At 34.4% G+C, this 13,785-nt stretch overlaps 1 protein-coding gene across 1 annotated transcript; it reads left to right on the plus strand.

Moving 5' to 3' along the window:
• The first annotated feature begins 1,429 nt into the window (after window positions 1–1,429).
• LOC149414675 (uncharacterized) lies at window positions 1,430–13,209 on the plus strand. The gene is made up of 4 exons (XM_089643417.1): window positions 1,430–1,928; window positions 8,043–8,124; window positions 9,998–10,081; window positions 12,601–13,209. The coding sequence occupies exons 1-4, from the start codon at window positions 1,844–1,846 to the stop codon at window positions 12,860–12,862; spliced, it is 513 nt and encodes a 170-aa protein (XP_089499543.1). The 5' UTR covers window positions 1,430–1,843; the 3' UTR covers window positions 12,863–13,209.
• Window positions 13,210–13,785: the final 576 nt, after the last annotated feature.

Genomic DNA, 13,785 nt, shown 5'->3' on the forward strand with positions numbered 1-13,785 from the left:
GCGCGAATTATCACTCGTGAGATTAGTAAATCGTTGACGGCAGATTGATGACTGGCTGCGTCGGGCTTATTTATACTGTTCGGCCGGTGACAACAGTAGGTAGATGAATGGCAACTAAATCGAAGCCACTCACTCAGTCTGGGCCTTTCGCGAAGTTTCGGCGGCGCGGCAATTATGCCTAGGCGGTAGACTCGAACCTTCTGGCGAGTTCTCGTAATATTCCAGACTGACTTGCGATAGTATTGTCGCCGATAGACAAGTAGGTGCTTTTAGCAAGTAGGTTGCTTTGTTTTGATTTCGATCCCGGCTGCGTAGCTCGGGAGTAGGTACTAAGTAGGCCGAGCGGTTTATTATTAATTATTCAAACTGGATTCTTCTCGACGCTACACATGTAATGGCAAATACTGGTACTGATAACATTAGTGATGCGCGTCTAGATAGTTGGATCGGCCTATCAGTATTGGGGCGTGGCCTAAAAGTGGTGGGGATAGTGATGCGTATACTGACGCCTGTGTGCCCTTGCCGCATCGGTATGTCAGTATTTCATTATTTCAGCCAATGAAGACGGTGCTGCCTTGTATGCAGAGCGCAGTGCTCCAATGCTACCAGTTATGCCGGACCCTGTTGTGAATGGTTTATTTATGCTGTTGTCGCACCTCCGCCTCGAAAGGAAAACGTCCTACCGTCATTTATAGAGGCTTATGAAACCCATGATATGCTATGGAAGATGACCCACAAGAGTTATGAAAATCCATAATAGTAGCTCACACCTTGCTAATGTTATAATGCTACAGATATTTATTTATTTTTTTGGGGCGAAAGTATCTGACAAGCACTTTTTCTAAAACTAATAGCAAAAGTTGACCGCTTATTAGGTATGAAAAAAATTGCGTTCAGCCAACATTTGTATGGGAAGATGAGAGTGGTTTATTTATGGGGAAGAAGCACCTGGCAGACAACCTTCCAGAGGCAGTAAAATATCTCATCTTTAAGAATATATCGTTCAGCCGACATAATATTGAGGAGAACACTGTGGCAGACGCGATTATTCGATGGAAAAAATGCCTTTCTCCTCACTAACGCTGTTAATTAAACCAACCAATTCACGGGTTTACTGCAAATATTAACTCGTACGATGACCCTACTAATGGCTTTCAACATTAGTTGCTCAGCTAAAAAATTGATCAACTATGTTGATAGGGTGTTCACATTAAAACATAGGTAAATAAATCTATCACCACTAAACATGTCGTTAAGCTTTCAAGTGTCTCTTTCAAGAGCTGATCTAAAATCGAAATATCTGAACCGCCAAAACGGCTCTACACAAAAATGCAAATCACCCTATTATTATTGTCTACAGTGATCACCTACCTAGGTATCCACTGGCTTTGACAAAATCGTCAAAATTATACTCACGCCAGGCGTCGTTTGGCTAAGGCCGCGGCCGGCCCTGATCAAAATAATATTGAGAAAACAACAACTGTAAACCAATAATAATAATATTTTTTTATTCCATGCACGTGAAAGGTACCTACGGTCAGAAAAAAAATTGCATTAATGTTTTCTTTTGACACTGGCAGCATTTTAACGGCCATTTAATTTTCGCTTTCAGATTTCAAATCAAACGTCAGAAACTGAAAAATAGTGCAAAAGGAGTTGTTACAAGTTGTTATCCTTCCGTATTTTCTTAATTTGTTTATACGATTTACGCAAACTTGTGTTTCACACTAACAAATCGAATATTCAAACCATTTTGATACTCGTAAATCTTTATTACAGTTCTGCAATAGTTAAATACGTAGTATTTTGAAGGATTGAAAAAGTTTTTAGTATCAAAAATAATATGGATTTAAACATGGACGACTTTTTACCTGTAACGCCTAAAGGGAGGAGAAGGTCTTCCTTCTTCGAAAGGAGGACGTCAGCCAGTAAGTTATTTTTTTACTATTCGACATAATCATATCCGAACTTCGGCTTGTAAATGCACCAAGACCCATCCTACGTAGAGATACATACAAGCTACGTGACTGATGCAACCACAATCACCTTCTTATATGCTACTCTTTAAAGTTGTTTTCCGTACACGACGCTACCTGTATTATTTATTTATTAATTTAAACGCCCTGATGGGCTTTTACATTATACATATTTTACATAATTTACTGCATAATATAGTGACAACAGAAGGTTTTTATTCTTAAAACATCAACACAAATATATCAATTTTTTTACGTTCACAACATATCTACAAGAAAACAACAAATATACGCAATCGCTCTTTAAATATGCTACATAAAAATGTCATTCAGGTATCTCTTGAGCACAGGCAAACTTATATTAAATATGTCGATATTTGAGGTGAATTTGTTTCCAAGTGTGTGAAAGCGAGAAATAGGTGCATGTATGTGATAGTTGGTACTAAAGTTAGGCTGCTGCCACACGCAAAGCTCACATCAAAAGTTAATGTACAGCGCATCATCTTTTCTACCGACACACGACGCTATCAAATATTTCTTCCTATGGTAGGAGAGGGGGTCAGTTGAATTCGAGAGCGGCCGAGGAACATAATTTCATCTGTCAAAGTGACAACTTTACTTACTGACAGCTTGAGCACGTTTTCGAAATGGATGATACTTGTCGCCTATTGCTGGATCTGTTGGACAGCTCATCCTCAGATGATGATGCCGCCAACTATATAATTATAAATGCTATTTATAAACTTTTTAGATTTTAAACAATCTGCGCATAAATAGCGCATTTTCACATAACCTGACATAACCTCTCCGTCGAATCAGGAAATTCGCAGTTCGCACGCCGATCGACGAAAGCGACATATAATAAATTATTGTAAAATAAACTTTCGTCCAAGCCGTCCAACTTTTATCAAAAAACCGAATGATATTACCATATAAACATACTGAGATTAAAAATATGATTAACTTTGAAAGGGCGAAAATTTGTTTACTTCAAATTCAAATATTGATTATATTTATATTTTAAATATATGTTAAGTATGTTTGCCAAATAAAGTTTTTTTTTTATGTTTCTAAATGTACTAGCACACATGAGACGATATGAGCTAACATAATAAATAAGAAATGCATTATTAGGCTGCTTATGTCATGGCTGTCAAAGGGAACACGGAACTTAGTTGGTAGCTCCGTAATTAAAATGACCCCCTCTCCTTTTTACGGTGGAGAGGGGGACGCATAACTTTTCAAATATCGCGTCGGGAGCGGTTACGTAAAATAAATTCGGTTAGCGAAGTTCAGAACCACACTTATAGCGCGTTATCTTTTTACGTGTGTCGGGTCTGTATGGGATTGTATGGCGAGCGCTATTGTGCTTTATATTATCTGTTGATGTGAGCTTTGCGTGTGGCAGCACCATTATTGTTGCAGAATAATATATTTTGCCTAGTTGCTCGAGTAGGTACTCTGAAATCTATGAGTTGCAGGAGTTCACAACAGTCTAGTTTGGAGTAAATAATATTAAATAAAAAAGTTAAGTCATTTATTTGTCTTCTGTTTTCTAGGGAATGTATTTTAAGTGTATTTAGTAAGAATGTATAGTTTATGTGTTGAATATGTATGTGTAATTTGAAGTTAATAAATCGTAAAAATTTGTGCTGCACACATTTAATATTTTTTATATGAATCTGGTAGTATGGGGACCACACTTTGATTGTATTCTAACAAGCTGCGTACTAGCGACAGATACACGATTTTTATAACCTCCAACAAGTCTTGTTCTGATTATAAATCCCAGTGTCTTCATACCTTTGTTAGTTATTTGTTGTATGTGATTTACAAAATTTAATGGAGTGTCAAACATAACTCCAAGGTCCCGAATTTTGTTGACTTTTTCTAAGACTTCGCTTGCTATTGTGTATGTGAATAATAGTGGGGTCTTTGTTCGACAAAATGTTAATGTCTTACATTTATCAATATTGAGGAATAAGTTGTTAGCTATACACCAATTATGTAATTTTCCGATGTTTGACTTTAAGATTAGGCAATCGCTTATATTAGATATTCTTTTGTATAATTTGATGTCATCGGCAAAAAGCAGAACTTCTACATCGTCAAAACAATTTATGATATCATTTATAAATATAAGAAAGAGAATGGGGCCGAGGTGACTCCCTTGCGGTAGGCCAGTAGTTGCATGAAATAACTTAGATTTGGAATATTTAATTTTGATAAATAAAATTCTGTTAGACAAATAACTCAAGAACCAATCCAGAAACTTGCCTCTCACTCCCAATGCATACAGTTTACTGAGCAATAATACTGAACTTGCAGACGTTTCACAACCAGACGAAAATAATATTCAGTAAACTTTTCGAATTCCGCTGCACGAAAAGGCTCTTAACCTTTTAAATGCCAGTAGGTAGAAGTGTAGCTGTGCACAGCAGGCCAAGAATGCGAGTTAACTCGCTCTTGGCACAGAAGCGGTTAAAAATAAAAATACTTGATTTCAACTTCAATATCTAACAGAGACAAGTATTCAAGTCGGTGGTATAAGTTTAAGTAAACATGCAAAAATAGGTTTTTAGGGTATTAGAATGGGTTATTACAAACCTAACTATGATTGAAAAAAATGGAACTTTAATGTCTCTTTTTCCATCTCCCACGACATAAATAGTTATGGTAAAGGTTACGAATTCCGCTTCACGGTAAATATGGAATGTTTACTTGAATTAATACTTGAATTTAGTTGTATTATTACTAAAAGTTACTATAAATGTTGGGGAACCTTTAATAACGCCTGCTCGCGTCCCCTTTAGAGTTATATCCCAGTTTTCAAGTAGTTTGTGGGCTACGCTAGGTTTGTATAGACTGGTTTGTGATTTAATTCTAATACGATATTATGAATATAATCCAACTCTTGATATGAACATAGTCGCCGTCGGCTGCGACTATAACGGCGCCGCATACTAATTGACATATCGCGTAAGTGACTTAATTAACGAAATTAAAATTAAAAGTGCGTATTTTTCCGTCTCCCCCGACATAATAAATCATGTTTTGAATTAATAAAGCTAAATCCATTTATTTGAAAGTTAAATATTGCGTATTAAGAGTGAAGCGGAATAAGAGAAAAATAATATAGTTATTTTTTATAGTAATTGTTGAAATCAAGCACTATTTATTTATTTTGTGTATTAAGCGGACTGCGGAATTGGAGATATTTATCCAATATACTTCTTTCTTTTTATTATAAGCATAAATAACGATCTAAAAGAAGATTTAGTTAATATTTACCTAACCGCTGCATTTGTAATACACACATATTATGGAAATTACACTTTGTTTCAACGTAATTACTACAAAAAACAACTATTTGCGTCGGAGGAGATGATTAACCTTTTGAACGCGTTAATTTGCTCCGTTTTATCTTTACCCGTACGCGGTACATATTTTCAAATATCTATGCACGCAATTAAATGTCAAATTATAGCATTCTGGCATGATTTATTGGACTATATAGACAGAACAGATTACTCTCCACAATATGAAAACAAATCTTCGTGTGTCAACACTCTTAGATGTTTATAAAAACAAAAACATAAAATTTCACACAAAGACGTACCGTATCTTTTGAATGTGGTCCCGCCATTCACTCGGCGTGTGTGTACTTAGGCCACTGCGTTGATAGACACAAGTGGGACACCATGAGCACTTATCATTTTTAGTTACGAAAAGTTATAAATGACATACTAGTACTAACGCCATCCGTTGACAAAAATGTAAACTAATGGACAAAAAGGCTCGAAGAGGCGCACTTGATTATCGATCTTTTTTTATGAAATACAATTTTATTTTTGAGAAATTCTTGTAGATTTCAGCATCGTGATAGTTCTACGAATGTCCGAGTGAGCAAGAAATACATTTATGACGAAAGAGCGCTGGAATATCGGCCGTCAAAGTTTCCTTATCAACTGTTGATACAGCCATGTGTGAGTATAGACTTTTTGCCGCAACAACAGTTGATACGGCCGCGTGCAAAGAGTTAAAGATGCATTCAAATTCCATTTTATTCAAAGTTCAAAATTTACTTTTTTTAGAAAACAATCTCCTTGCTCCATTTAATTCTGTTATCCATCCAACCTACTTTATAAGGAATGTAATGTTATGTGTATAAAACAGCTATATATCACTCAAATACTTTGTCGATTTTTTATCAATATTAAATTTGCTGAAAGAACACAACAAATGCGGACAACTAGAATTAGCTCTACATTGAACTTTGTGGCGGTACATACTAAAACTTCTTTTGTTCAAAGAAATTATTTATATCAGGCACCACTTATGTTTAATATTCTTCCAAATCATATTATTAAGTCTACCAATTCCTTAGTTAAATTTAAAAAGTTAATTAAGGTTTTTGTATTGACAGACGATTGAATATTTTTTCATCCTTGTCCTTTCTTAAATAATAAGATTTTATATAAGTCCCATTTACTAAAAACTGAATGTCACCCTATCTGTCTTTATTATCTACTTTGCTTCTTCTTTTGAATAATGATTAATGATTAGTTATGGTTCAAATATTGTTACAATATACTGTCAAATTACCCATCTGGTAACACATCTAATACTCATTTTTTCTTTAATTTTGAAATATTTTCTGTTTGTGTGTAGAATTACTTTATGTTTGTGATACTCTTATGTTTGCTTCACTCAAATGTAAATTGTTAGCCTCGATACAGGCTTAGTCCTAGTGAGGTTGATTTTTATGAGAAAAAAAGTGTTTTATGTATAGTGAGATGCAATAAATAAATAAAAAAAATTTTAGTATGGATTGACGTTTGTGAAAGTTTAGTGTTAGTTTCATTCGAAAAAACTCATAATTAACCCAAAACTAAGAACCTAACAACCTATTTTTTTTAATGTAAATAGTTGTTTCTTGTAGTAATTGTTGAAACAAAGTGTAATTTCCATAATCTATGCTTAAAATTGCGACGGTTAGGTAAAAATTACTGTAGATTTTGGGTTCTGCCATACAACGGTTGAAATGAACGGGTTAAAAGAAATATTAAATGAAGGGCATTCGTTGCCGCCTTCTCCGCTAAATCCTTACTTACATATTCTGGTAAATGTGGTTTAAATATTTTATATAACCTCCATAATTATATTTATTCTTACATAAATAACAGTTGTTGAACACGAAAAGCATGCCGATACACCCTGTATACAGGGTGTATCGGCACTAACCCGACAAACTTTAACCAGCTATTCCTTAGCACATTTGGAGTAAAAAATGTTATGGTCACTTTGCTGTCCGGTAGCATTTTTTTTTCAATTAAAAATAAAAAAATTAAAAATTTCCACACTACATCACTGTCATTGGCATTGCTTTTCGGGTTCAACAGCTGTTATAAGCAAGTATGTCGAAAAGCGTCTTCGCTCTTTCGCACACACTAAATAATAATAGTTAAAAATGAGACGAATGATGCCGTGCCATTTCGTTGTGATTGTAAAAGTGCGCCAATATAGGTACACACGTGCATTATTCAACGGAATTCGAATAAAATATTGCCAGATGGGTTTTCAAACTTTGACAAAGGATAAAACAGTGGTGACATGTGGTGAAAATATGAATAATAATTTTTTTATTAAAAAAAACGTTACCGGACAGCAAAGTGCACATAAGATTTTTTACTCCAAATATGCTAAGGAATAGCTGGTTAAAGTTTGTCGGGTACGTGCCGATACACCCTGTATATTTTACTTGAAGTTATAAGGTACTAAATATTAAATTATACACAGTTAATGTACCTCTTACGTATATCCTTAAAACGTTTTGGTAATTTAGTCAATTGTTAGTATGAAAATTATTTTTCTTAATTCTTGCTAACGTTGTAGGTATGAGTAATATTAACAAAAAATGCTAAATGGGAAGAATTTGTGTGGAGAGATGAAGAGAATTTTTAAATCAATAATTACATGAAGCTTACGAATTCTAATCGACTATTAATAAAAGTTTAGTGAAAACTCAGCCAATTTTAATGCTATGTTATTTGTTTTATATTTTAGTTATGCCTGTTATTTCCGATGTTGCTTCAAACGTTGACTTGGCCAAGCAGGAGGAAGAATTGAAGCAGAAAAACATTGAATTGTAAGTCAAGCTACAAATATATATATATTTTTTTTAAGGCTGCATAGTCAAAAATGTTAATAAATGCATTCAACGGTAATATGATTGACTACATCAGGAAGGTTTTAAAAAACCTTTATTATCAACTAGCTGTACCCCGCCACGCGCTGCTGTGGTCTGTCTGTGTAGATAGAGAAACAATAGTGCGTGTTGCTTTTACATCCAACAAATGGCGCTGTAAAAACTAGTAATATAGATATGTCACCTGTCACAGGTGACATTTATATTATTTAACTGAGTTTTTATAACTGGATAGTTCTCACGTAAGTGTAGAAATAAATAAATAAATTGGTAAACAAAAACACACATATTCGAATGCAACGTTGCGTTGTGTCAAAATTTCAAAGCAATCTGTGAAGAACTTGCCGAGATTTAACATTTTGAACAAACAAACATTTTTATTTATATAGATAGATAATTGCATGGTAATGAAAAAGCAGACACGAAAAAATAGAAAAAATAGTGGTCAAAGTCACCTTTCGGAGAGGGTTGACTTTTACATACAATTTATAAACTTATTACAATGACACGCCAATCAGAAAAAAAAATCTAAAAAACGAATCACGCTTATATATATATGAAATACATGATAATACACAACTGCAATATGTAGTGAACAAGTGCTGACCCTGAACCAATCGCAAGTCACTTGCATTAGTAGTCACCTATGATCTGGTGCCCCAAAATAATTTGAAAATCCTGACTCAATGCTGTGCAGAAATGGGTGGCCCTTTGGAAGACTACATTTTAGATTACAGGCGTCATGTAGAAATGCCATACTTGTTCTACTAGTAAGGAATTAGCATCATAGTCGGGAAACTAAACAATATATTATTTCTTATCAAATAATATTATAAAATCGTTGACAGCCCTGTTTTACTAAAGCCAAATTGCAATACTTGCCCAGCTATTCCAAGTAGAATTAATTTTGAAGGCAACAATAAACTCACTACTAATTACTCTATTATAATATTTTGCTAGATTATACATGTGAAAAGGTCACTTTTTTATACATATTAATATTCTGTTCAAATAAAATATTCTCTGTTATTATAACATTCTAGGCTTTAATAGAATTTACTTTATATTAATTACTATTCATTATCATAAACACCTCATACCTCGATTTATGTCAGGTTTTATACAAACCTAGTATTCATTCAACTATTTCCATACTAGTAGATATTTCTTTTAATTATGTATTGTTTAACTGCACTTCTATTAACAACTGTATCACTTGCAACAATATTTTTGTGTACACATTACTTGTTCTGTAATCACTTTATTGTATCACTCTATTGTAAAAGCCATTTTATGGCGTTTAAATAAATAAATAACTTACTGCTAAATACGTCCAAATTATAACATCATGAGTGTACAAGAAATAAATATTTACTTTGGGGGGGAAGGTAAAAGTTGCATTAAAGTTCAAAATTTCCCGTGTCAAAAGATGTTGTGCCAACATGCTGGATTTTATTAGTATGAAGTGAATTTTGATGAAAGGTTCCGCTTCAATCTAAATACATACACACTTAAATAACCCAAACTAAGAACCTAATAACCTTTTTTGTGCATGTTTTTTCCATTTCCCTTGTCTTAAGTAGTTGTTTTCGTTACGATTCTACCACTTCTCTACTCATTCATATTTCAGTTTGTTTTTGAGAAAAACTGTTCGGTCAGAATCCATATTCGTCAGGCCCTCAGAAACGGATTAAACAGAGGAAAAAATACAGAGCTTCCATTTTTCAGCTTACTTTACTGGCAAATCAGCCGACTTTCAACTTATTTTCATACATATTATAGACAATTAATAATTATTTTATTTGTTTGACAGGTACACGGAGCGCTTGAATACAGAAAAGTCAGCTTGGGAGGACTGTTACAGAACATACAAGACTTCATACAAAGAAAGCAAACAGTTAGTTCCATTTATCTTACATTATATCTTTATAGCACAGACATCCAAATTGATGGACTAACCCATCAGGGAAAGGGGAACAAACCGCACGGAGGGGGTGTGACGGTCTCGCTTTCTGTAATTTTTCAATAAATGAATCTGAATGTATACAAGCGACTCGCATTGTAATATCACCATTTAGTCCTCGAAAATAAAATGTGCCCACGAATTACTAGACCTTTTTATAATAGCACGAAATTTACTGGCTGCATAAAAACTTAACTTCAAATCCCAAATCGGGTGTAGAAAATTTTGGGCTTGTTTCCAAAACTGAATATTTAACTTTTAACTGAATATACGCGACAAGCCGCGCAGCCAAGTACTTCTGAGCAATCTTCGCTTATTGAAGTAATTTATTCCGTATTCAGATGTGACATCCTAACTTGGTGGGTCCTATGAGTAATTTTCGTTACTGGGTACAATGAGTACAGGTACAAAGAAATAACTGGTAAAAATACCGGTGACAAAATACTCAAAAGTATTTAATACCTACCTGAGGATTGATTCAGAATAAGTCCTGAATTCTGCCCACATATTCTGCACAAATTTTCCTACAAGCTTGATTCCCCCATTAATTATTCGAAATCCATTGGGGGGGGAGGGGTTGTTAGAGAATTTCTGTAAAACATAATTCCCCAAAAAATTTCAAATGTGTACCTCCCCACAAGATATTTTTACTTTTTCCAAATCCATGGGGAGGGGGGTAGCTACGGAATTCCCTGTAGAAAAGTTCCGATCACAAAAATCATGAAAAGTACCAGTCAAAATTACCCATCAGATACCAGTCAAAAATACCTACTAAAAAATACCCATCAAAAATACCTGGTAAAAGTACCTATTAAAAATATTTAGTCCCTGTATAAAATACTTGTAAGTATTTTGGAGACTTGTCACAAGTACAAAGTATCGCATGAAAATACCCGGTACTTTTACTAGGTACGATAAATACGCCTCACCTCTAGTCCTAACAGGTCCCAGTCACATGTCTCACATGTGTCTGTCGCTATCGAGTTTATCCCGAGCACTCAAATTCAAATCTCAATTTTTATTTCACCTTTTTAAGGAAACAAACCATTTATGTCTTTTTCAGTTCTGACGTCACAGGTCTGAGAGGACCCAGTTTGTCCGCAATGCATTATTCCAGTATATTTCGATGAACACAGTATAGTCCTTACTCCTTACCTGCTCGCTAGTAAATCCAGTCGTCGCAAGACAAGACACAAAACACTAGTCAAAAGTTATTAATTTATTCCTCAATGCCGGCTGCAAATCTGTTCAGCAGACCCTTCATTCCCCCAGGCGCCGTGCCCACATAGACTTCCACTTTCGACTTCAAACATTAACTGTAGCGAGAAAAGGCCCGATACGATGATTATATTATTATTTTATTCTACGTACCTACCTACTTTCAAACCTAGGTCTTGGGTAGATATAACATGAAGATTTGCAGATTGTCTGGTTATAAAATATTCACATTAAAATGTAAAAATATATGCTTATATTAGACCACATGAAGTGGAATTATTTGAAGTTTAATCAATAAAATAAAATTTATTTTACTTAACTTTACGGGTGAAACAAAAAACTTTTTGCGTGTTGTAATATACACTTATATCACAATTTATTAAAAAAAAATTTGTGGAATTATCATAATATTAATAAATTAAAATACCCCCGTCGCGCGTCGTTTAGAATACAGTCTTTCAGAAAGAAATTTATGAATGTCTCTTTGAGCGCAGCTTTGTTAAGATTCAGTTTGCGATTTACACTAAATAACCTAACCTAACATGAAGATAAAATAACAGCTATTATGACGTAATTTGTATGTATGCAATGACATTATTTTACAATAAAGTCTGTGCCGGATATACGAAAAGTGCGATACAACACAATTTGCAATTCAAAAAAATTTCTTTCTTTTGTGAATTAAAGAAACAAATAAAACTAATCAATTCACAAGGTCAGGGGAATCAGACTGAATCGATTCACTTCTGTGAATAAATCTGCCCATGACTGTATGACTGCAATGCAAACAAATGTTTTAGAAGTATGAAGCGTAAATATGGGGTAAGTTTGTTTTTCTGATTCTGATCATTGTGCCCTAAAAAAAAATTTTTAGGAACACCCCTCTAGGGAGGATTTTTGAAAATACAGTTTGCAAACTAGGTCCAGTGAATGAAAGAACAAAGGATTGTAAGGAGAATATACTGTTTTCATTCGTGCTGAATCGAATGAGATTCCCAGAGACTCCCAAGTTGACAGTATCAATATTGTTATTTTCATATTTCTTTACTAAAAACCTGTCATAATCTCACCAAACATTGATACTTTTGACATGGGAGTGGTCTCATTCCATTTAGCACCAATGAAAACATAGTAAACAATAGCTCGCTCGACCTATTTTGTAAACATGTATATACACAAATCTTCTTACTGTAGGTAGGTCTAAACTGATTTTAATGTTATTTGATTTATTCCAGGCGTTCGAAAAGAACCTCGAATTGTGAAGCACCCCTACTCGCGGAGCACGCAGCTTTCCTCTTGCAGCGTCCCGACCTCTCCCAACTGGCGAAAGACATCTCCTCGCTGACGGGCGCGGTGAGCAGTCTGCTTTCACTGCGGCGAAGGCAGGAGGCTGCCTGGCTGCGGGCGGTGGATGCACAACTGGAGCGGGGGGCCCCCGTGATAGAGGACATACTAGAGCGGAGTAGATTCGACGGCAGTAATTCCCCGCAAGTCTAGACAGTACAGCCTCTATATCCGAACAATTAAAAACCGAGCCTGTTCAGTTTAACGAATTTTGGGATTACTGGCATCTTTAACCTTTTCCACTCTGACCATTTTTTCTCAGAACCAATTGGCTACTCTGATTAAAAATTAATTTTATATTTTTGATTTAAAAGTGAAATTTTTAGTTCAATATTTACGTGGCACCCTCTCTGGTAATTCGTGTGACCATCAAATGTTTGGTACATTTTGCATAAAATAGTTGTTAAATCACAACTTAAGTAACTAAAAGATAATACGTTTGATTTCAATATGTTTTATTTACATAATTTCTTTTATTGCGTAGCGATAATTATGTAAAGTATGGGAATAATATATAAATAATCCAATGTAAGTCCTTGTAGAAATCCCTTTCTAATTTTCCTGTACCGCACAGGGGTTGACCGGTGACTACCTGGACCCGATTGGCTTAAGTTTTATGGCTAGTACATGGTTTCTTATTTTGCATTGGTTATATTATTTTAGATTCTGACCCTCATTCAGGAAACAAAAGATAGACCAGCCCACAACACATAAATAGATAATAAATTTGACAAAAATTCTACACGGTGATTACAAGTTATAGTTTTGTACATACTATAATTATAACTAGTAACTTACATCTACGACTTATATTACTGGCTTACAACAATTTTTTACAATTATCACTAGTGACTTACATCTAAGACTTATATATAAATAACTATGCATAATATAACAATGTCACATTTTAAGTTTTTTTTCATTTATTTATTTATTTATCTATCAACATAAAGTTTTTTACGTGTATTTATCGACATCTGTCTCACTAGGGTACACCTGTGTCGAGACAGACGTATTCAGATACTTATAGAATATTTACATGCATAACTAAATCAAAATACAAATTTGTATGCACT

Source organism: Hesperophylax consimilis, chromosome 19 (genome assembly GCF_061612785.1).
Source record: "Hesperophylax consimilis isolate HC1 chromosome 19, BYU_Hcon_1.0, whole genome shotgun sequence".
NCBI classification, from domain to species: Eukaryota; Metazoa; Arthropoda; class Insecta; order Trichoptera; family Limnephilidae; genus Hesperophylax; species Hesperophylax consimilis.

What these genes read in the sequence shown, in the direction of transcription:
- LOC149414675 (XM_089643417.1), top strand. Translation starts at nt 1,844, where the DNA reads ATGGATTTAAACATGGACGACTTTTTACCTGTAACGCCTAAAGGGAGG. An exon ending in CGAAAGGAGGACGTCAGCCA is followed by an intron (nt 1,929 to 8,042) that starts GTAAGTTATTTT and finishes TTTATATTTTAG; the next exon opens with TTATGCCTGTTATTTCCGAT. An exon ending in AAGCAGAAAAACATTGAATT is followed by an intron (nt 8,125 to 9,997) that starts GTAAGTCAAGCT and finishes TTTGTTTGACAG; the next exon opens with GTACACGGAGCGCTTGAATA.